The 25,364-nt window shown below is 34.7% G+C and overlaps 2 protein-coding genes across 2 annotated transcripts in view; one reads left to right on the plus strand and one right to left on the minus strand.

Moving 5' to 3' along the window:
- The window catches only part of LOC111058678 (acetylcholinesterase), a 37,663-nt gene extending 33,585 nt beyond the window's left edge, over window positions 1–4,078 (minus strand). The window contains exons 1-3 of the mRNA XM_039419821.1: window positions 3,894–4,078; window positions 3,029–3,574; window positions 1,510–1,689 (exon numbers count right to left, since the gene is read on the minus strand). Of these exons, the coding sequence (XP_039275755.1) occupies window positions 1,510–1,689; window positions 3,029–3,304 (456 nt within the window). The 5' untranslated portion in view covers window positions 3,305–3,574; window positions 3,894–4,078. The remainder of the gene's footprint in view (window positions 1–1,509; window positions 1,690–3,028; window positions 3,575–3,893) is intronic.
- A 1,211-nt stretch (window positions 4,079–5,289) lies between these two features.
- LOC111059293 (venom carboxylesterase-6) overlaps window positions 5,290–25,364 on the plus strand; it is a 43,530-nt gene continuing 23,455 nt past the window's right edge. Inside the window, 7 exon segments of the mRNA XM_039419831.1 lie at window positions 5,290–5,613; window positions 12,660–12,812; window positions 15,634–15,823; window positions 18,545–18,591; window positions 18,593–18,734; window positions 21,302–21,516; window positions 23,193–23,346. Of these exon segments, the coding sequence (XP_039275765.1) occupies window positions 5,290–5,613; window positions 12,660–12,812; window positions 15,634–15,823; window positions 18,545–18,591; window positions 18,593–18,734; window positions 21,302–21,516; window positions 23,193–23,346 (1,225 nt within the window).

The raw sequence follows: 25,364 nt of genomic DNA on the forward strand, positions 1-25,364 counted from the left end.
ATAGACGGTAGCAGATACAGGTTGATTGATGTAATAACCGTTCATTCTCGTTTAAAAAATCAATTATATTTTATTGAGCAATAAATTAACTTCCAAAATTAAAATGAAGTATTTTTTTAATTAATTATCAATTGTACTGTTGGATGCAAGAAGGGCCTGAGTCCAAAAACTCGATTTAGAGAAAAATGCCCTGAAACATTTTAAACAAAATAATTTTTTTATTCTCAGTCAAGATGTATCATTCAAGTAACCATTGGATTAGAATTTAATATTTTTTCTATTCATCATTCCTTTTGTATCGAGGAATCTATTTGTAAAATGATGAGTTATTATACTGTTATTTTAAAAAGGATCTTTTCGAGTCCTTCTTGCATAAAATGAATAAGAACAGAAAAAAATTGTTTTATAACATTTTTTTTTGATTTTATGATAGAAAATCGATTAGATGGTCAACTGTAATAAAATATCATATATTTGATAAGTCATGGAATAATTTAAAATCTTAATCTTGTTCATGTGCTATTATTATTTCTTTATCACTTGGAATGTCCAAATCATCATCATTGTCATACAATAACTGTTATGATTACAATAAAATTCAATAAATAGATAAATATTGATTGAACAGTAACTCATCGAATAGGGAGTTAACTTTCAAAAGGAAACTTCTCCTAACTTTTGCAGAAACTTGTCAACTCAACTTGTAAACAAACGCATTAAGCCAACAAGCTACAGTTTGACCAACAGTGCTTCACAAAAATTTTCATAACCCAGTCAGTTTTAAAGATACAGAAACGAGATTTAGCAGGCATGTACAGAAAATCAGCTGGAATTGATCTAAGCGTTTTATGCAAGAAGGGCTTGAGTGACTTGAAGCCCTTCTTGCATCCAACATTACAATTCTACATTGTTTAAAGACGATCTGCCAACAGAGCAAAGCGAGAAAGAGATTGCGCTATCTGATTTGTTGAATGCAAGACAAGGATAGCAATACCATAGCTAATCAAACACTGCCATAATAACTTGATAACTTGGACCTGACTATAGGTATAGGATATCTTCAATAACATAAATGATATCTTCTTATGCTATCTTTTCTGTATGGAATCACCATTGATGATGCAGGTTCATCACAAAATGATACAGTATCAACACAATATGATACACTATAATCTCAACTTGATACACAACACCATGGGATATCTTCTTATGTTATCTTTTCTGTATGGTATCACTCTTTTTTAACTAAATTTTATCTCTTTGACAGTAAGTACCATTATTCGATCGAAAGGCATTTGCCCAAAACTGTTTCAATAATAAAGCCGTCATTGAAATATTTCAATAAGTTCAATGAAACAGTTCTATTGATGATACAGGTTCACCACAAAATGATACAGTATCACCAAACATGATACAGTATTAACACAATATGATACAGTATCACTCAACTAGATACGCAACACCATAGGATATCTTGTTATGCTATTTTTCCTCTGTGTTGAAACTGACCACTGGCCTGATGATATCCAAATAGAGACAGTCTTCAGAGCCGACAATTCGGTCCTCTGCATTGCTGGCATGTCCGTCCCAGCGCACATATTGCTTGCATCGAGTCACCAATTCTTCGAACTCAATCGACTTGGATACATCGTAGTAGTCATCTTCGTTCTCCGGTATCGGCTCTGGTTTCTGAAACAAAACCAACACTACATAATTATAAAAATTCAGCGGAACCTCTATAATTCAGTAGAACCTTTATAATAATTATAGTAGTTAGTATACTATAGTAGTAGTTGACGGAACCAAGCGTTCACAACGAATTCTGGAGGATATGGATTATAGAGGCTATGGAGGAGGAGGGTTCATTGAGTACTTTATTTATGTAGATTACAAAATATATTGACTGGCTCATACACTATTATAATTATAAATAGCTCACAATACAGCAAAATTATAGATGAATTTACATAATATAGATCCTCCTCGGTAACTATCTACCAGAAGAGGATGAGAGAGAGAGGAAGAGGATGAGGAGGAGGAGGAGGAAGAGGAGGCTAATCATGAAGATTGAAGAAGGAAAAATATATGAACCATACATTGCTAAAGTAGAGCAATCATGGTTGATGTGTTATTACATCATCAACATGTATTATTACATGTTTGAATGAAAATTATTTTGAAAAGAGCTGAACATAAATTTTCAGAAGGAATTATGGCCGGAACGAGGCTATGGTGAAGGATGATGAAGGGGAGTGAAATAGAAGACTAATCATAGAGGTTGAAGAACAAAACATTATATGAAACATAATCGCTGAATATTTAGTGAGCGAAAGGCAATCATGGATGATGTATTACAAATAATGAAAATGATCTTTAAAATACCAAAACATGGAAATGAAACGTTTATAGATTGAAATAGATTTAATGAATATACTGTAGATAAATTCAAACTAAGATAGATGGAAATCTTAATGCTTTTAGAATTAATTTTTTTTCGGTAATTCTTCAAAATTATATTTTTAATATGTAAATATTCCCTATTTTAGTTAATAATAATGTGAAATGATCCTCTTTGTTTAGTTTTGAAGCATCTGAATGTGAAAATCTACTTTGTGAAAATACTTGAGGGGTGAATAATTTTTCTAAATTGAAGAACTACAAGACTTAATCTATTTCGGACTATGTGCAACCTTATCTAAATTTGGGAGAGAAATAGCACAAGGTTATCTTATTTTTCCTCTCCCTATCATTTTGATGATTTACTTATTGTATCAATCAATAAAGAATGAAGAATGAATAAAAGTAAAGAATGAATAGGATAAAACCCAATAATATTTTTTTAATTGAAAATTTATTCAAAGGGGGAGAAGAAGAAGAAGAAGAAGAAGAAGAAGAAGAAGAAGAAGAAGAAGAAGAAGAAGAAGAAGAAGAAGAAGAAGAAGAAAAGAAGAAGAAGAGGAGGAAGAAGGAGAAGAAGAAGAAGAAGAAGAAGAAGAAGAAGAAGAATATTATTTTTGAGTCGTGTTACCTTGAACCGAAGATCGCCCATAGGCGGTTTAGCGTATGGAACGTCGGCAAATGACTGATAATACTCGTCATTATTTCCTTTATAGATTTTGCCCAAATAATGACCCGAACTGGTCGACACAAAAGTCGAGATAAATTTTTTGATTTCTTTAAACACTTCGTCATCGTCTAGGGTCCCATTGCGAACTGGTTTTCTCTTTAGAGCCGTTGTTACATCGGTCAAAATCACTACAACAATCCATAGACAACTCAACCATAAACCATGCTGATCCCACATTTTCCTCAAGTTTTCTGTGACCACGTTTCAAAATAAGTTACACTCTTCCCAAACACACTGATCGGATTTTGTGGCCAGGTCACCTATTTGGTAACGTCTTGAGTTTGCCCGTTCCAAACACACTGATTTTATCACAACAAGTGCAAAAATGGTTTAGGGCCGGTTTCCGAGCTCGAAATTCAGTCAAGCTCTAGACCTTAAAGAGCTGGAGTCAAAAAATTTGCTTGCCAGGCGCAGTCGCAGTCCACGTTTGAATTGAATTTCGTAATACTAGAGAATTGAACACAAAATGAAATAGTGTAAACAAAAAGAGAAAATAGTGTAAAGTTTCAGCTATTTCGAATTATTCAGAAATGTTTCATTTCGTCAAGGGAAAACGTTTCTAATTATAGAAATGAAAAAATGAAGATTATCATAGAAACTGCGACTAAGTCACTTTTCGGGAAGTCAATTTTCTGATTACAGCTGTTTGAAGTCTAGAAATTTGGCTAGATCCCGATCTCGGAAACCTGCCCTAGATAGACTCCGTATGAACTAGGTAACCAGGTTACCCACTAAGGGTGTTTGGGGTTTCCCGATTCAAACGCACCAATTATTTACCAGACCCCAAAAAGGTTCATTTGGACACCATTTACGATCCAGGTAACCAATTTACCCACTGGATGGAAAACTCATCCAAATCCAATTAAATATTCAAAGTGAATCTTCAATGAAAGTTACTTATTATTAACTCTTCGATTTATTGAGAAGTGAATCTTCAATAAAAGTTTAAAATTGACTTCAAAAGTGAATCTTTAATAAGAGTTCAGATGAAATTCAGTACTTATTATTAACTTTTCGATTGATTGAACTTAATTGAAATGTATTTGAGATTGTGTAACAACCGTGGAAGATTTGAACAAAAGAATCATTTTTCTTTGATTAAATACGTTATCCAACAGTTAAGATCGATTTTTTCTTTTATGACAATGGAGGAAATTCCACTTGTATGCCTAATACAGTATGATAATTTATTACTTAGCGGAATATGGATTTCTATAGTAATCAAATCTCTTCAATTATTATCTGATCAAAATTACCGATTACTTTTCAGTGATTCAGATTCAAGTTTTATTGGATCAGCAGAGAATAATTTACAATTCCCATGAGAGAAATCAATCAACGAAATTTCTTCTCGTCAGAAGAAGCAGCCATGCGAGAATTCTCGATCAGAATTCTAGATTCTAATAATCAGAATATGATTACAATATTGACGATTGAGTCATTCCAATAAATTTTTGGGAGTTAAGTTCTCCCAGTCTTGACTCTGGGGTCAGGAGGCTGACGATTTTCTCCAAGTGGCTTCCGAACTACTTTCGACAGTTTCATTTGAAATAACTTCAAAGTTTATCTGTGCATCTCATTTACCGTAGAGAGCATTGAGGTAGAATTTAAGGATTCAATAATCATCTAGTTTTATCTCTATGATATTCGTAATCTTCGAATTTTCCAATCTTTATAGTGGAGTCCACGTTATAATGGCAGTGTTTGATTAGCAATGGAATTTCTATCCTTGTCTATCATCCAACAAAGTGGATAGAGCTATCTCTTTCACGCTTTGCTCTGTTGCCAGATCGTCTTTCAACAATGTAGAATTAATAATCAATTAAACAAAATATTTCTTCTCAATTACGTGAATTCATTTTCAAATAATTGAAAAATATATATTCTTGCTAAATAGAATATAATTGATCATTTTAAACGAAAATGAACAGTTTATATTACATCAATAAACCTGTATCAGCTATAGAAGGCATTCACAGAGGAATGGCAACGTTTTTTAATATCAGTTTGAGCTCTAGATGATTGAGTATTATTTTGTATGCATTTTTTTACAATAAAGTTTATTATTATAATAATTTTTTTATTATCAAATATTCAGTGTTTCATTTTCATAAAAATATTTTCCATGTATAATTTTTGTTTGTATGTTTTGTTGCAGTATTATGCTGTGGACTGTATTCGTGCTGCCTGTGCTGATTTCGATGGTACATGGAGAAGAGAAAAATGCAACCAATGCAACCAATACGACTGACGATGACGATGACGATGTCGATGCGCTATTTCAATTGTTGGATTACAGAGAGAAAGAAAGATATAACAGAACCGAGTTGACTGACAGCGACATAGACGCACTGGTCAAGACCAAAATCACAATCGACTCTGGAGATCTTTACGGCAACGTGTTCGAATTTGTCGGTGGGGAGATTTACCAGGCATGGACTGACATCCCCTATGCATATCCGCCCGTTGGGGATCGAAGATTCAAGGTAATCCAATCTCATTTAAAATTATTTATCTTTTTTTCAATTTCATTCATTTATTCACTTATTCATCTAATCTATTAATAATCATTACATTATATAAAATGTTTTGGGAATAATCCCATTCGACAGGTAACTTGTCAGTAGGCTACTAATACTAATACTATAATACATACAATCAAAAAATAAAATATTTCTTTTATTGATATTCAGGAAGTGTCAAGTATTATTAAGGATGGTAATGATATATATTAAATGAAAAACATAAATTTTCTTTCGAATAAAACTCTGTGACTGCGTATAGGCTTTTCTCTAATAACATTTTTTTTTGACTGCCCGTTTGAATAGAATGACTCAATATTTCGAATGTCTGTTGGCAGCCTATAATTTTATTATAGTCTCATTCCTGAATAAAATGGAGTTTTTTCAAAAGCTACATTTCTATGAATTGCAAATGCAATAATATTTTTATTTCGAGTACTATGTCCTATTATATAGAGCGAGCAATCTCTGTATATCTGTTTATATTTTTATATCTGGCTATCTGGTTATTTATGTTCAACAGATCTCGAAAACGGCTCTAACGATTTTCACGAAATTTGGAACATAGTAGGTTTATGATATAAAAATTTGATTGCACTAGGTTTCATCGTTGGGGAAATTCGCTGAACGACATTAGAAGGATAATTCATCCGTGGCTGAAACAGCTGAGACATTCGTCGTCTGTGGATAGTAAAAAGTGAGCGAGTGATTCTGTGGAAAATCGAAATATCGCATCCCCGAAATTCATAAGCTGACGTATAGCCAGCTGTGAAATATAAACACGATCATTTTAGAGAATTTTGTTCTGTTTATTAATAAATAAAAAACGAGCGAAGCTCGGTGCCCCGATATTTCATGGTTATCGTCTGTACAAAATTGGAACTTTTTGATATTATTACAGTTTACAGTTTACTAGCAATTATTTTTATTTCCATGTTCGAATAGGAGTAATTAATTGATTTTTAATTTGATTCTCGATAATAATATTTCTGAAATGGACGAGATACTTTTTTGTTTACGTGCGGTGTATTGTATTCTTCCATTTTTATGCCTTATCTGTTGCTAGTACTGGTGTTGTGATATTATATATTTTGATGAGCTGTACATAATAACAGATAATAGCATCTTATAGCTTACACACGATTACCTCAATCTAAAGAGACCATGTTTCAATTTCTGATATGATATATTTTGAATAATATGAATACTCACAGTATTGATTGGCTCACTTCCCGTCCTACATTCATTTAATTATTTTCTATTCAAAATTTTCTGTGTTCATTTTTTTTGTTGAGTGGGCACGTGAGTCTTACGTAGCTGTAGATGCAAATTATGGGACAATTTTCTTCCCTTCAAGTACTTGTTATAAATATTATAGCTAAGGAGCTCAAAACGTACGTTTTTTTCTTTCATGATGAGAATACATTATGATCTTGTGTGCGTGTGTGTGTGTGAATGTGTGATTCTTTCAATCTTTCATAATATTCCAATCATATCATGTATTATGTGCATATTAAATAGTGTATTAATTTTTTCATTTCTGAATGGAGGAATTGAATAATAATTGTATATTACAAAAGTCTGTTGACGAAGTAATGACTCTCATATTTCGGGTGGCTTCAATTTGACCGTATTTCATCAGAATATACAAGGAATTAGAGGTAATTTTGATAGCTTGTTAACTTATATCAGTTGTTGGAGTCGCAGGCCTGCAGTTCTGATATTGTCCGAGGTATGGTTGAACTCAAGTGATGAGGCATTTCAATTCTACATCAATGGTTATGAGCAAATTCCCAGTATTTCCAATTTTACTCTTGCTACTGGTATAATGGCTTACTACTCAATTGAATTGTCTGATTTTGTATGTGAAAGTGTAGATGGTTACATATCGAGGGTGCGGATTTGATAACTCTGCGATGTAGCTTTTCTAACTACCAATTTGATATTTTATGTCTCTATCGCTGGCATGGCTTCAACTTTGAGCGGTTTTTAACAAGTTTCAGCGCTGTACTAGAAAGCTTGCCGGCAGGCGATTCCATCATAATTGGTGATATAAATTTGAACATACTGAATAATGACAATAATGATTATAAAGTTGATGGCTATCTTGATATATTGAGTTTTTATAGTTATGAGCAAATTATAAACATGTTTACCAGAGTAACAGATTCTTCTTCCACATGCATAGACTATATATATTTCAGATCACAAAATTTTTCCCATTTTGTTAAAGGTACTGTAATAGAAACATCAATAGGTGACCACAAAGCTGTAGCCATAACGCTCAGTCAAAATAATAGGCTAGATAATAAATGTGTTATTGGGGAGAGGGTTACTCTAGACTATGGGCGCTTTCAGGAAATGTTGCGCTCTCATGACTGGAGTGATGTTCTCTTCAGTGATGACTAAGATTTCAAATTTAATACATTTCTAAACACTTTGAATGAATTCATTGAATGTTCTAAATCCTCTAGAATAATAGTGGCAAGAGGGACGCATTTAAGAAAACTTAAACCCTAGATAACAAATGGTTTATGTGAAGCAATCCATTCCCGAGATAAATTGATTAAAAAAGTAAGAAGAAATCCAGAAAATACTCAAATGAAAGCCAAATTGAAATCATTTTCCAAGGAAATAAAATCCTGGATCAGAATAGAAAAAGAGAAATATTATTCCACAATTAATGACCTGCCACCTCAAAAAAAGTGGTCTATCTTGAATGAATTATGTGATAACTCTAATAAGAAAAGTAGTGACAATAAATTTAAAATTGAACATGTTGATAATATTATAACGGATCTTTGTGATTTGGCCAATCTTTTCAATAGGTTTTTTGTTGATGTCTCCAAAGAAGTAGCATCTTCAGTCACAAACGGTGATGATCAGGAGTTGGGAGAGACTGACGATTTCTTTCAATTTCCCCACTGCCCACATTCTATTTTTTTTGAGCCAGTAACATATGATGAACTCCTCTTGTATATGAACGACTTGAAGCAAGGAAAGGCTCCAGGGGATGATGGTGTATCATCAAAAATGATGAAGTCTATTGCAACTGTTGTGATTCCCATTCTGATTGATATTTTCAACTGTCTTTATTCCACTGAGTTGTTTTTTTTTTGTCAAAATAAAAAACGATTTGATTTGATTCAATTTGATTTATTACTGTAACCACAAAAAATAGGAAAGCCCCTGGTTTGAATGGGGTAAATATGGAACTGTTGAAGTATGGAGGAATCCTTCTACACCATAGAATACTACATCTTTTCAATATGTGCTGGGAACAACACCAAGTACCAAAAGAGTGGTTGCAGTCCCTGGTTATATCCCTATTCAAAAAAGAAGTAGAGCAGATCCTCAAAATTATTTGAACATACAAAGTCTATGCCAGAATTCTAAACAATAGATTGAAAATAATCACTGATGTACTTCTCCTGGAAGAACAGATGTGCTTCCGAAAAGGTAGGTCATGCACTGATGCAGTTTTCGCTTTGAATCAAATTATATCAAAACGAAGAGAATATAATCTAGAGACACACTTAGCTTTTATAGACTTCACAAAGGCTTTTGATTCAGTAAATCGCAACTTACTATGGTCAATTCTGGATTCGAGAGGATATCCCAAGCATATAATTCAATCTTTGCAGAACCTATATGTAAAAACGACTATCCGTTTACAAGTGAAGGACGGTTTGAGTAAGGTCATTAATATAAACAAGGGTGTAAGGCAAGGATGCTGTATATCTCCGACATTATTTAATATTTACGTGGACGACATGTTACGAACATGGAAAAATTTGGCTGACTCAGGTATTCAGCTATCAGCCCATACATCTGTTAACTCAATCATGTATGCAGATGACCTTCCAATAATTCAAGAGAATGAGGACGCCTTACAGAAAGCGATGTTTATGCTGGACAGAGTCTCTCAGAAATATAATTTGAAGATATCAACTAAGAAAACAAAATCAATGGCTTTCAAAGGTAAATATCCATCCAGAACCAAGATAGAATTGAATGGCAAGATAATAGAACAGGTGAAAAATTTCAATTATCTTGGCAATGATGTAACCTATGATACAGATAAAGATATTCATAACAAAGTATCAAAGTTCCAACGAATATGTGGCAATATTCATAGAAATCTCAGAAATAAAACAAGGCAGGATACTAGAATCAAATTCTCCAATACCATCGTTTTACCAACGCTGCTTTACGGAAGTGAGAATTGGATCCACTCACGTAGAGTAGACAGCAAGATTCAAGCTGCAGAAATGAGGTTTCTAAGAAGTGTGTTTGGCTGCACTAGAGCAGATAGAATCAGAAATGAGGAGATAAGAAGAGCTTTATCTGTTACATGGAAAAATCATTCAAAACAGAATGAATTGGTGCAGTCATTTGAATAGAATGCCTCCTGGACGAATACCTTTGGAGGCTAAATGCTATAAACCTACTGGGAAAAGAGACGTGGGAAGACCGATGAAAGATATTACTGTAACAAAAACTACAAGCTGGTAAATGTAAATGGGAGGAAGTCTGAGTATTTTAAGATCTTTGAAAAATGCTTCACCTTGATCTCAGTCTACAGATGACTCTCAATGAATATTTTACTGCATGATGAAAACTCTACGGCTGTCTACAGAATTACCCTGATTGATACAATAAGTACATCATCAAAATGATAGGAAGAGGAAAAATAAGGTAACCTTGTGCTATTCCTCTCCCAAATTTAGATAAGGTTACACATAACCCGAAATAGGTTTATATACTCTATAGGTAGTGGTTCACTTCAACAACTTTCATTTCATTTCCCTGTAGAAGGACGGAGGAATTAGTCAATTTTGTTGTTCAACGAACTTGACCTGTGAAAAGGTTCGAAAAATTGCTGTTCAAAATTTGAAGCTGAATTCTATTTAGAGTTATTGTAAAAGAGACGGAAAACGACATTGGCCCTCAGTAAATCAAAAGTGAGAACTCGCTAATGCTCGTTCGATAATAGTTATGAGAAGAGAGTTGAAAGTAACTTCTATACAATGCTACAGCTTCAGACAAATTCAAATTCATTGGCAAACTCAAACAATTTTCCAGATTTTATTGATGATTGTCTTTATTATGAGATTGAGCTGTAGCTGTCTTATTATCTATTACTTTTAAAATTATTTTTCATTATGTTAACACGCGAGTAGTGGCACGGACTTGCAGAACGTCAGTGGTTGCACGTGAGCATTTTGCTCACACTCACCCTTATGGCTCCCTACACTATAAACAGTTGGTTTTGACAATGCTCTTTCAATATTCATTAATCTCAAATCTTTCTAAACATGTTTCATGATTTTTTATACTATTCAATAGTATATAATAACATGATACATGGAAGAGATTCCAAAAATACATACTGCAAATCTATTGATAGAATTTATCATTTTTATGGGATAAAATAATCTACTTATGAATGGAATGAATATACCTTCTTTATTTGACTCATTTTTCGACATCTAGATAGAATAAAAAGATAATGAAAGTTTAAATCAGAAGATGGAATATAAAATAGGAAGATGTTACCCATGTATTGAAATTAGTCAATGTTCATTCTGTCATCCTCGAACTGTTCAAGGACTCAAACTGTTCAAGATTGTCTAGAGGACAGTCACAGCGAGGATTACATGAGCTGCCAACCTTGGAAAACGAAAACTTCCAAAGCTACATACAAAAGCTACAATTGTGCGGCAATTTGCCGCGGGGGCGACTACTCGCGTGTTAAGTCCAAGTTTGTATAAATGGATGCTATAATTAAACATTAAAACATAATTCCTTTTTTATAATGTACGTACATGACTATTGTTTCAATGCTTATTATTGTATAGCCTGTGACAAAAAATAAAATGAATTGAATTGAAGGCATTCTCGTAAAGAATCAGAATTTATCAGTAAAAATAAAAAGCTAAGTACCCTTTTCAAAAATGTTTACTCACAACCTGTTTCGGCTATACGAAGTTATTATCAAGTGAATGGAGAATAAATAAAATCCCATTAAAACAAGATATAAGAAGATTGCAAAAGTATACATTTGAAGTCATTTTATTTATTTTCCAATTACTTGATAATGGCATCATATTGCTGGAACATGTTGTGAGTGGACAATAATTTTAAAAAGGTACTTGGATTACTATTTTTATCAATATTCGATATTAGCCCTAATGAAAAAAAATTTATCATTTATTATGCAACCGATAAATCTGTAACATCATTCTGTTTACTACACTTATTTACATATTATCATCATTTCATATTATTTACTTGAATATCTACCATGAATATCTATTTATTGTTAGATTAGATAAGAGTTCTTTATCTATGTATGTCACAATATTTACTGGCTTATACACTAATTTACATTGAATGACGGTATTGCTGATTATTCAACGGATTTTATGAAGTAATATAAAATAAATCAATGATAATAAAGATTGAATGCAATTACAACAACAATAATATAATATTGTGATGTAACTTAATGAATTGACGGTGTTTCAACAAAATAATTGTCGATTCTCTGAAAAGGATATTATTTGATTATATCCCTCCCATCAACACACTACCTATAGTTGGGACGTATTGTTGTGATACTCATTATAGAATAAATTAGATTTAGGTGAGATTCATCAGTTATATGCGTCTGATGAATCTGTAACATAATTTTGGTGACCATGAATATTTTATCAAATATTATACACATATTTATTCTTTATTGATTCATATAATAAGTATCAAAATGATAGGAAGATGAAATTGAGGTAACCTTGTGCTATTCCTCTCCCAAATTTAGATAAGGTGACACATATGTTAAGTCTTGGAGTTGTACACTTCACAAAATTTTCAGTCCTCAATTACTTTCACAAAGTAGATTTTCAGATTTTGATATTTCTCATATTATTTCCTTGAATATTTACAGTGAATATTAATTTATTGTTGCCATACCTGATTGTTATTGATGACTGTAAATTTGTTGACAGTATGCTGATCCTGACATAAAATGGAGTACCCCCAGAAATGTGTCTGCAAAGCTGCCTGAACAGTGTCTCCAATACAATTTCATTCCAAACATACCCAACCGATATGTGGGCAGCGAGGAAGCATGTCTTATGCTCACTGTATACAGGTACCTGGTTAGTAAAAACGTATTTATTCGACCTTTAAATAAAAAACCTACGAAGATTATACAATAATATAACGCAGGGGTATAGTAGGTCTACACCTCAACTAATTTTATATCATAATTCCAATAAATGTCAAAATATCGTAATTATAATACCATGATAAGCGGTTAACAGTATGTTTTTATCATTTAACCTAGCAAGCTTCCACAAGACAAATATCCCAGAAGGAATTTTACTATGTATATGAGATAACGTCCACCCATTCATAGCACCTGCCCATCCTTATTGTTATTCTGGGATATGGGTCGCACACTGGACCACTTTTTCCATAATCGCTCATTGAAGGTCGCACATTGGATGATGACACTCTTATGTTGAAGCCCTTCAGTCGCAAAAGTAATTGCTATAGTGAGGTCCACGTTTCAATGGCGGTGGAGAAAGATAGAAGAACAACGTTGCCGATCCTATGTCTTGTTAATGCCTTCTAAAGACGGTAGCTGATTAGGTTTATTGATGTAATATTAACTGTTCATTCTCGTTTACAATAATCAATTATAAAATATAAGCGAATAATTATATTTTCAATAATTTCATGATGAATTGATGAAATATTTTGTCAAATGATTATTAATTCTCTACAGTGTTAAAAGACGATCTGGCAACAGAGCAAAGCGAGAAAGAGATAGCGCTATCCGCTTTGTTGAAAGATGGACAAGGATAGCAATTCCTTTGCTAATTGAACACTGCCATTATAACGTGGACCTCACTAAAGCACTCATGTCGATGTAACATATTTTGACATGTTGGTGGATATAAATATTATTGATATACTGAGGTCCACGTTATAATGGCAGTGTTTGTTCAGCAATGATATTACTATCCTTGTCTATCATTCAATAAAGCAGATAGCACTACCTCTTTATCGCTCTGCTCTGTTGGCAGATCACTTTTCAACAATGTAAAAATATAATTGATTTACAAAATATTTCATCTTGATTATGAAAATTTATTATGAAACTATTGAAAAATATAATTTCCAGCTTGATAAAATATAATTGGTTATTCCAAACGAGGATGAACAGTTGATATTACATCAATAAACCTGTATCAGCTACCGTCTTTAGAAGGCATTGACAAGACATAGGATCGGCAAGAGTATGACGGTAGAGTGCGGCAAAGTAAAAGAAATGTTGGTAAACCTGAATATGTTCTGGCTGGAAATTTTGTAAAACAGCTGATTATTACCGTGGGATATTGAATAACGAACAGTAAATAAACAAGAAGTTTTGATAGTATTCAATATCAGTATTTTATTCCTATTCAAGTTATCATGAACGATTTTTCTATGTGTGAGATGCCTATATTTTCAACTGGAAGACATTGGAAACATTTATCGATCATTTTTATGATCAAGGAATCAAGTATTTTTATATCTTCAATTACTTTTGTGGTTAGGTTTCTCTTATTACTGACACTAAGGTTATATTTTCAAAACAATAATGTATCCATTAGGTTTGAAACATAAATATTTACCCCGAAACATCTCTACTCACATTTTCGTTGAACAACTTCAATGAATGCCGTTGATGAATTAGAAACAGAATACAGAATAGATTTATTGAATACCGTAATCAAAAACACAATACAATATATTGTTTACTCAACAATGACTTGAATGATTGACGTTCAGCATTTCAGGTAAATGTCATGTCTATATAATATAATTTAATCACGTTTTAAATAATGCAGTAAGCCTATAACCTTAATTATACGTTTCATGCTGCTACTAGGCGATTGGCCAGAAAAGCAGAAAGGCCAAATTGACTCGTTTACTAATGTATTTACAAGAAAAAAAAACAAGCTGAAACTATATTTTTACACTAATTGTGTATAATATATCATTCAGACTCAAAATTGAGAATATTTGGAACTGAAATAAAAAGTACACATGAAAATTTCATAGATTGGTCAGGTTAGAAGTCTGTCCTGAGGGCTGATCACTAGCCTAATCCTTGATCAGTCCTGGACCTATTAACTTATTTATTTATTTACATTAATAGACAAATTAAAACATAAGCTTACAGCTTTGATCGCATAGACAAATTAATCAATGAACCAAATTAATGGGCACCGTTTAAGTATAAGCAAAGTTTTGCTGCATAACTTTTGTGTTTTCGGATAGGAGAATATTAAACTGTTAGTCACGGGTGTTTTCGGATAGGAGAATATTAAACTGTTAGTCACGGGTGGAGTATAATGTTTTTTAGGCTCATTGATGGCTCAAAATACATACATTATCCAGACAAGTGCCATTTCTACACTTGCTGATGACTTCTTGTAGAGGAAGTATTTTTATAATTGAATCTCATATAACTTTATAATATTCATTCTATTGTCATTCAGACTGAATTTGAAATAATTCTGTTGTGGAATGGTTGCAATATTTATTATCAGCATTAAAAATACTAAAGATTTGCACAAACAAACATTTTATTTGGTGTAGGACAAGTTCACCGTCTATTACTGACTTTTCACATTCTATGGTAGCTGTAGGAAAAATTTAATGTGCAATATGTGCACAAAGTTTCTTTGCTGCACTCAAGAAACTATCATTCCGCACTCGCCTACGGCTCGTGCGTAAACGTTTCTTTCGGTGCAGCAAAGTGGCACTTTGCGCACTAGTTGCACAAATAACTATTGCGATTGAAGGGTTTCAATATAAGAGTGTCATCGTCCAATGTGCGACCTCCGTCGAGCGATTATGGATAAAGTAGTCCAGTGTGCGCCCCAACAGTATGTTGGTGAATATAAATATTTGTGATTGTGGCAGGGATCGTACTTCGAGCACAAATGGTTGACGGAGAAGGACCCGGGTGCTGCTAAGCTGTTTCATGTCGTGGTTCTGCTGCACCCCGGCACCTTTATGTACGACTTCCCCTTTGATGGCCGAAGGTTTGCTGCCAACCTGTGCTGCGAGAATATCATCGTTGTCGTCGTCAACTACAGGCTGGGACATCTAGGTAATACCACACAGAAAAGCTAGCTCAAGAAGATAAATATCCCATGGTGTTGTGTATCAAGATGAGATGATACTGTACCATATTGTGGTGATACTGTATCATGTCTGGTGATACTGTATCATTTATAGTTATACCATAGAGAAATGATAGAGTAAGATTATATCCCGTGGTATAGGTCTTTTTAGTTCCGAATTTCAAGTCAATTTCATTATCAACTCAAGTCGACCACTGTTTATTTTTAGTGCTTTCTTTGGAGTTAGAGTGTAAGAACGGGCAAGGCTTTACTGCATCCGTAGTCACCGTAGAAAACGTTGACTCGTTGACAACGGTTCAACGTGTTCATCCGATAACACGTGAGTGACCTTTGGTGATGAAATAATTTTGGTGATGAGCGAGCTTGAACCCATGATCTCTGGGTTGCTATGCAAGCACTATCCACCAGACCACTCTATGCACTCTATGCTCTATCTACTAGACCACGGATCACTCCAACTCCAATGAATGAGTTCTTTAGTTGTCAATCAGTGTGTAAATTGCAGCTTACTGTCATATTTTACTGTTCAACTGATTAAATTATAGTGATAATGGCAGGGGAGAAATACAGGAGAAGAACATGTTTCAAATTTCAAGCCGATTCTTTGTTAACTGAGCCATTCACTGTCGATGATTGATAGTGTTTTGTTGGGAGTGTAAGAACGGCACAGTATGAGAGACTACCAGCGTCACATAGCGAAGTGCAAAGCGGCTGTGCGAAGACTAAAAATAAGCTTTCTACTGGTGATATTTTCCGATTTGTATATCAACAAGCTATCAAAATGAAAAAGTTTTCTCAGGTGAACATTTTTTTCCGATCATTACATTTTGAGATATGAGCGCCTGAAGTTTGAATTTTCTGGGACAGAACATTTCAAATTCGGTAAGAGATAAATCCATGAGATTTATAAGATGGATTCTTCATGATATTGTTGATTGAATAGAACAAAAATTTTTGAAAATATCAATTTTTCAAAAAGTTATTCAATTAACATAGAATGACCAAAATGTTTTCTATTAATTTGTTTTATTCAATCGAGAATGCCAGGAAGAATATATCCCCTAAATCTCATGAATTTATCTCTTTACGAGTTTGAAATGTTCTGTCCCAAAAATTTGAACTTCAGGCGCTCATATCTCAAAAAGTAATGATCGGAAAAAAATGTTCACCTAAGAAAACTTTTCATTTTGATAGCTTGATGCGGTAAAAGAGAGGAGACGGGGCCGCCAAAAGCAATGGATGAACAGGTAGAAGTTCTAGTGACCCTTCAGTGGTCGCCTATTGTTGATGAGTTTCGAGGTTTATAGTTAAGGATTCCACTCTGAGGAATGAATTGGTGGCCCAGTCTGATTATTGAAGGCATTTTCAGCTGTAAACCAGTGGTAGCCTACATTGATTGGATAAACACACACATTACTATCGATTATAAGTACAAATTGAGTCAAACTGAGAACGTATTATTTTTTATTTTTTAAATAAAGATTACGTCTTTTTATACTCATTCTTACGTCCTATTATATTCAGTGTACATGATGACACTAGATACATTACATAGACATATCATCAGCTGATGAATAGTGCACGTGGTGTGTAACCATGAATTGTATGTAACTCAAGTTAGTCTGTACACAGCTTGTGAGCAAGTTGAGTTTCATCGAAATGAACCATTAGGAATAACTGAATAAAAAGTACTTGAACACTAATCTAGATTCAATAATAAAGTGAAAATACAAGTAACAGGTAAGGTGGAAAGTGATAGATGAGTCCCTACCAGCTAAAACTGCCTTCACGAAAGCAGACGGGGCCACTCCCGGCCACTAATGAGGGTAATGAAGCGGATTCAGAGGACAATAGAGTGTGATAGTCAAGAGTTGGAGGATGAACCTTTTTGGAACAATAGCCCAGTGTACAGGTAGCGCGGCCCCGTCGCCTTTCTTCAACTCGCTTGATGATATACAAATCGAAAAATATCACCAGTAGAGAGTCTATTTTTAGTTTCCGCACAGCCTTAAAGAAACAAATCGGAAATAGTTATTTGTGCAACTAGTGCGCAAAGTGACAGTTTGCTGCATCGAAAGAAACGTTTACGCCCAAGCCGTAGGCGAGGGCGGAATGGTTTCTTGAGTGCAGCAGAGGAACTTTGCGCACGTATTTCACATTAAGTTTTTCCTACAGTTACCATTGAATATGAAAAGTGGGTGATTATGGGTAAAATTGCCTGAAATCCATCAAATGTTTTTCTGTGTAATTTTATTATTGATAAAAACCTTAATCCTAAAATCCTAAAGTCCTCGTTGTCCTTGGTTATAATATATAATGAATAATAATTAGCGCGTTGTGCTTCGTTGCACCTCTGCTCACTATAGCAGCCACAGCAGTCACTGTTACCAACTTCATTTTGATTTTGCTGCACTGTTGCTCCATATAACCTACTAAGTATTTTGCGTTGCCATGTTGCAAATCTGGAGTGCAGAAAAATTTTTCCCGCACTAGAGCGGAAAAGTGATTCTTTGCGTTCTGTAATCAGTGCAGCAATGGCCACTTTTCAACGTAACTGTAGGAAAAAATGTTTTCCTAAGAAAACTTTTCAATTTTGATAGCTTGATGATATACAAATCGAAAAACTTTGAGAAATATCACCAGTAGAAAGTTTGAGCCTCAACTCGGCTTGGTTGTTTGATTTGCAGGCTTCCTGGCAATGGGCAACAACCCCAAAGCACCGCCGGCCAACCTTTGGTCTGTTTGACCAGGTGACCGCCATGAAGTGGGTGCAACGCAACATCCCCCACTTCCTCGGCGACCCCAACAAGATCACCCTGGTGGGCGTGGCTGCGGGTGCGGCTGCTGTACAACTGCACTTGTTGTCCCGCAAATCATGTCAGTGTCGTAACTATTCAAAAACAAACATCACAAGTTAAACTGATCATCAAAACTATTCCTAGAATGTACCCGAGCGAGAATTTCTATAGTGAGGTCCAAGATATAGTGGCAGTGGGGAAAGATAGGAGAAAAACGTTGCTGAACCTCTGTTATGTCAATGCCTTCTATAGACGGTAGCTGAAACAGGTTTATTGATGTAATATTAACTGTTCATTCTCGTTCAAAATATTCAATTATATTTCATTAAGCAATTAATTATATTTTTCAATAATTTTATAATAAATTTTCATTTCTTGAATGAAATATTTTGTTAGTTAATTATCAATTCCACATTGTTAAAATATTATCTGGCAACAGAGCGAAGCGATAACGAGATAGCCTTATGCGCTTTGATGACTGATAGACAAGGATAGCAATATCATTGCTAATCAAACACTGCCATTATAACGTGGTCCTCAGTATATAAATAATATTTATATTCACGAATATGTCACAATATTGTTATATTGACATTAGTGCTATAGTGAGGTCTACATTGTCTATCGTTCAACAAAGCGCATAGCGCTATCTCTTTCTCGCTTTGCTCTGTTGCCAGATCGTTTTTTAAAAATGTAGAATTGATGATCAATTGACAAAATATTTCATTCGTACGTTTCATTTTACATACAGATTTTATACTAATACTAGAATATATACTAATACACTGGATATACTAGAATACTAATACATTTTTTGTTCATTTGTTCTCGATAAAGCTGAGAAAGCGCAAAAAAACGCTGGAAAACGCAGATTTTGGGCGTTAATTCAAATTCCTTCTAACACAACATTATTGCACCCCAGCTGAGCTTCTGTAGTAATTTGAACATTTTCTGTTCATTTGTTCTCGATAAAGCTGAGAAAACGCTGAAAAACGCAGATTTTGGGCTCATCTTTGGAAATTTTTCAAAATCCGTTCTTATTGCACCTCTAAAGGGCCAACTGAACACACCTACCAGATTTCAAATGTTATGTCACATTTTTATCATATGTTTGGACGATCCAGTCGGGGGTCCAGACTAAACGTCTGACTAAACGGATATGGCAAGCGAAGCGAGCCTGACAGCTAGTAATATAATATTCCCAGGAATAGCTGTGATTGAAGTAGCAGTACCCAATCAATTTTTCCGCGATAAATCAGGACCTCCTAAATAGGTATTTAGGAGGTAGGCCTACTGGATAAATTTGTATTTAGGAGGTCCTGGATAAATGCATTTCAATCTTCAACTTGGTGCCAACCTAACAAAGTCAACTCAACTTAATGCCAACCTGACAAAATTTTTAATTCAGTTACCAGAACAACTGTTTCGAAGAGGTACTCTCTCTAGATTATAGTTCTATATTAAAATATTGTATGGACATTCCAATTATAATTTTAAGATATTGAAATAAGAAGAATATACAATAGGAAGAATATAAAGACGAACTTTGAACCCTTAAAAACCACCCTTAGAGTTAAAATATTGCCAAAAGATTTCTTAGTGCACCCCTAAAGGGCCAAATGAACATACCTACCAAATTTGAACGTTTTTGATCCGGTAGATTTTCAGTTCTGCGAGTGAGTGTATATATATATATATTGATTTACATCTCATTCACATTTATGACAGACTGGCACACTGTCAAACGAGAGAAGGAAGGCATTTCGAGGTCATTTACATTTAGAATGCAACGTAAATAGTAATTAACAGTAGATATTTAACCAGTTATTTCAAAGTGTTTCGTTATCTATTCAAAAAAGTGTTGTTTGAAGTTTCATTACTTCACCAATCATCTCTTTAAAAACTGGAACTTCAATCATCCGCTATTTTTAATCATAGAACATTTCTATTGATGTCATCTTTCTTGTTCCAAAAAAGCCTTTAAAATGATGTACCACACAATGGGTGTTTACATTTACAATATTCGAGTTACAACCCCTGAGTCACGCCCTTATGAGGGGTTGAAATTCAGTTATACATCAAAATATAGACAACCGTATTCAACCAATAACTTATCCTGAAAGTTACAGTCCTATATCTACAAGAGTTTCAAACTCATTGAAGAAGTGTTCTATGCTTTTGTACTTTGAAGCGAAGCTCTCTCTTTTCACTCTCCCTCCCTCTCCTCTCTTCTCTCTCACCCTCTCCTCTCTTCTCTCTCTCTCCCTCTTTTTTCTCCTCTCTTTCTTCTCTCTCTCTTTCCCTCACTCTTCTCTCTCTCCCTCTTCTCACTCCCTCCCTCTTTTTCCTCCTCTCTTTCTTCTCTCTCTCTTATCTTCCTCTTTTCTCTCTCTTCTCTCTTCCTCTTTTTTCTTTCCCTCTCTTCTCTCTCTCTTTCTCTCTTGGAGGTGCTGGTCCGCTGTTCATAGAACTACTAGTATAGCAAGACTGCGCGAGGTCTACTATTAATAGAACTACGGTACTAGTGAATCAAGATATTTTCTCATTAATTTCCATCTTCATAAATATGTGCCTTCTTGTTTGAAATAATCAATTATTTGTCAAGTAATTTCAGAATAATTCTGAATGGACTGGTGTGTGTTGCAGTTCACTTTCATCAGGCGATGTCGTTCGGGGGCTCCGCCCTGGTGCCGTGGGCCCTGGGGTCCAATGTGGCCGCCAAAAGCTACCACTATGTGTTCAATAACCTCAAATGCCGCCGAATCCTCATGTCTGAGATCCGCGACTGTCTGGCGAACCTCACTTTCTTCGATGACATCAAGAATGTCCTCCACCCCTACAATCAGCACGCCATATCTTATGTAAGGGCTGAGACACACTATAGTCAGGTCCACGTTATAATGGTAGTGGTTGATAAGCAATGGCATTGCTATCCTTGTCTATCATTCAACAAAGCGGATAGCCTTATCTCTTTCTCCCTTGGCTCTGTTGTAAGATCATCTTTTAACAATGTAGAATTGATCAGTAATTAACAGAATATTTTGTCTAAATCATGTACATTAATTATGAATTTTTTGAAAAATATAATTTCTTGCTTAATGAAATATAATTGACTAGCTGGCCCGGCAAAATTCGTACCGCCAAAAAGTCAATGTATCTCATGTCATACTTGACTTTATTTGGTGAATCATGAAATTTATCTGACTATCAATATTTTTATTCACATCTCATTACGGACTTCCTATGTGCTTAGTCATGCAGCATTTATTATTCCTCAAACATATTCTACTCAATCAATTGGTAGTAATATCTATCAGTAAAGTATTTAAAAATAGATAGGATGAATCAGTGTTTCAAAGATGAATTTAATGCGTTCATGGTTGTTGATTGTCAATAGATGGTCCAGAAAATATGCGATATACGATGAATCACAAAGATTACATATTCTTTCAATCTCCCATTTTTGGATGAATATCAGCTAAGCTAAATTCAACAAAATTTAAATGATTCTGTCATACTTCAGTAATTAATGAATGCAATATGAACAACTCTGTCATGAGGTGATTTTTTTTCAACATTTTCCAGTATCTCAATTATTATAATAGAGGACTGATAATTATTTAATAGGCACAAGGAACCATTATCTACAGCTGGTACCAATCAACAACTACACTTCAACTCTAAACCACCGTATTAAGCACGGGTCACTCGTTTATTATTACAGCTGGTGACTTTAATAATGCTAAATCATATTATCACAACATGATCTAGAATCATGATCATCTCTCCGTTCTTCCGTAGCCGGTTTGGCCGGCAAGTATTAAAACAAAGGTCTCTAAAATGGATTAATAAATAATGATTATTAGCCCCCTTATTGAAATTTCTGGTCAGAAACCATCCCCAATAATCACACAACATATTCCCAAAGTTTCATTCCGTTTTGTCAAGTAATTTTTTAGTCCATAGGGAAAAAATATAGACATTCATTTTTATATGCATAGATTATTTTAAAATTGGATGGACAGTTAATATTACATCAATATAGCTATCGTGTATAGAAGGCATTGACAAGACAGAGGATCGGTAAACAAAGCCATAGTGCATGACAGGTGGTTAATGGTAACGTCAGGGCTCCTACACCAATAGAAACACTAGGACCCGGATGTACATAGGCCGGTTAAATTTTAACCGTGATTGATTTTACGAGGACTAATCAAAGAATGCTTTTTTGACAAAACGGATCTCTGATTGGTTCTCGTGGAATTAATCTCGGTTAAAATTTAACCTGCTTTTGTGCAACCGGCACTAGCTGATATGAATCAGCTGAAATTAACAAATTTTTATTGGTGTAGGAGCTCCCTACCTGTGCTGACGTTACCAGTAAGCACTATGGCTTGGTTTACGGGGGTGCAGTAGTGATTCTAGCCGACTTTCCATTCTGTATTGTATTCTGTGGCTGTGGTTTATAGCTGCGCGAGGTCCACTGTCCACAGAACTAGTAGTGATTGATTGATTGATTGATTGATTGATGTTGCAGGCCTACCAAAACATGCCGATGAGTCCATTCGGGCCGGTCGTGGATGAGAACTTTCTAGAAGAGGACCCACTGATTATGCTGAGGGCTGGAGCCGTGAGAACAATTCCCTATGTGCTCAGCTTCACAGACGCCGCCGGCCTCCTTCCCGCTGCACGTACGTCCTCCTCTGCTCCTTCTTCTTCTTCTTCTTCTCTTCTTCTTCCTTCTTCTTCTTCTTCTTCTTCTTCTTTTTCTTCTTTTTCGTTTTCTTCTTTCTCTTCTTCTTCTTCTTTTTCTTCTCCTTCTCCTCCCTTTCCATGCCCTTCTTATTCTTCCTCTTCTTCTTATTCTCATTCTTCTTCTTTCTCTCCTTCTTATTCTCCTTCTTCTTCTTATTTTTCTTCATCTTCTTCTTCTTCTTCTTCCTTTTCTTCTTTTTCTTTTCTTCTTCTTCTTCTCTTCTTCTTCTTCTTCTTTTCTTCTCCTTCTCCTCCCTTCCCATGTCCTTCTTATTCTCATTCTTCTTCTTTCTCTCCTTCTTTTTCTCATTTTTCTTCATCTTCTTCTTCTTCCTTTTCTTCTTTTTCGTTTTCTTCTTTCTCTTCTTCCTCTTCTTTTTCTTCTCCTTCTTCCTCTTCCTCTTCATTTTCGTCTTCTTCTACCCTTTTTCTATTTGCATTCAAAAAACCTTCTCTCCATATCAAGTTTCTTCCACGATTCTCCGTCTCCTTCTCCTTCTTCATCGCCCCTTATCATTGTTCCTACTTCTCTTCTTCTTCTTCTCCCTTCTCTCTCTCTCTCACCTCTTCCTTCTCCTCTTATCAATCCTCCTCCATTTCTTCCTCACCTCCTTCTTTTTCATTGTTCCTACTTCTCTTCTTCTTCTTCTCCCTTCTCTCTCTCTCACCTCTTCCTTCTCCTCTTATCAATCCTCCTCCATTTCTTCCTCACCTCCTTTTTTTCCTCTTCTCTTCCTCTTCCTTCTTCCTCTCCGCCTCTTTTTTCTCAGTCTTCTCCTTCTCCTTTTCAGTGCTCTCCTTCCCTTCCAACACTGAATCCAAACATCTCTATCTTCTTCTTCTTCGCCTTCTTCTTTTACTACTTCAGATTTCATTTTTGAATATTGTAAGGGTGGGAAAATGAAAAAAACAAGGAAGAGAGATCGTACAGGTTTTTGATATTTAAAACAAAACAATAAATTATTTATTACAAAATTAGAATTATAATCAGAAATTAGGAAATAATAATAATCAGATGAATATTTGAGGGGCTACTCGCTTTGCTGATCTGTGGTCGTTCAGTTTATGATAATAAAACAATAGAAAAAAAAACAAAAAAATTACTATTTAAAATTATAGATCTTGATAAAACAAAATAAAACTTAAAAATTAATTTAAAAGCAGCCCATTTCAATAAGTGTTTTATAGATCTTACTTTACCTTAACATAAAGTCCCTTGGCCTGCTCTTCAAGGTCCAGTTAAAACACTCCCGAATTTGAAATGAAAAAATATAAAAAAACTCTGCCAGTTGATGAATCAAAAACACCAGCTTTCCCTACAAGATTCAAATCCTGAAAACACAATTATGTAGGTTTAAACTGCCCGGACTGTGACAGCCTCTAATTGAATTCTCAAGACAGAATCCTTCAGGTAACCAATGCCTTACAAACGGTTCAAGTATACGGGCCTCGAAAGAAAAATTCCAAATCTATTTATGTGAAAAACACGTGCAGCCTTGATTCACAGACCAAAAGTCAACTCACTCTTGTTTGTATAGCATGGAGCTAAAACCCATAATATTGCCTTCATAAAACGTGATAAAACACACGTTTCATCTTTGTACATTGGAGATCTTCTCGCTTTATCAATTATATTCAATAATTCAATTCGTAACCAGATTCCCAATTCACAGAATAATATTTCAAAAATTGAATAGGTTTTGATGTCATGTATGACAATATTCTCTATTAGGTTAACTTTGTTGGGCTGGTAGGCAGCAGCTCTCCATGCCTCTCTGCGTCAATCGCCATCGTTTTGAAGTCTCCTGTAGTTGGCACATCGCATCTCACAACCTTTTCCAGTTCTTGCTTTAGTGAGGTCCACGTTATAATGGCAGTGTGTGATTAGCGATTGTATTGCTATCCTTGTTCATCATTCAACAAAGCGGATAGCGCTATCTCTTTCTCGCTTTGC

Source organism: Nilaparvata lugens, chromosome 1 (assembly GCF_014356525.2).
Source record: "Nilaparvata lugens isolate BPH chromosome 1, ASM1435652v1, whole genome shotgun sequence".
Classification (NCBI taxonomy): Eukaryota; Metazoa; Arthropoda; class Insecta; order Hemiptera; family Delphacidae; genus Nilaparvata; species Nilaparvata lugens.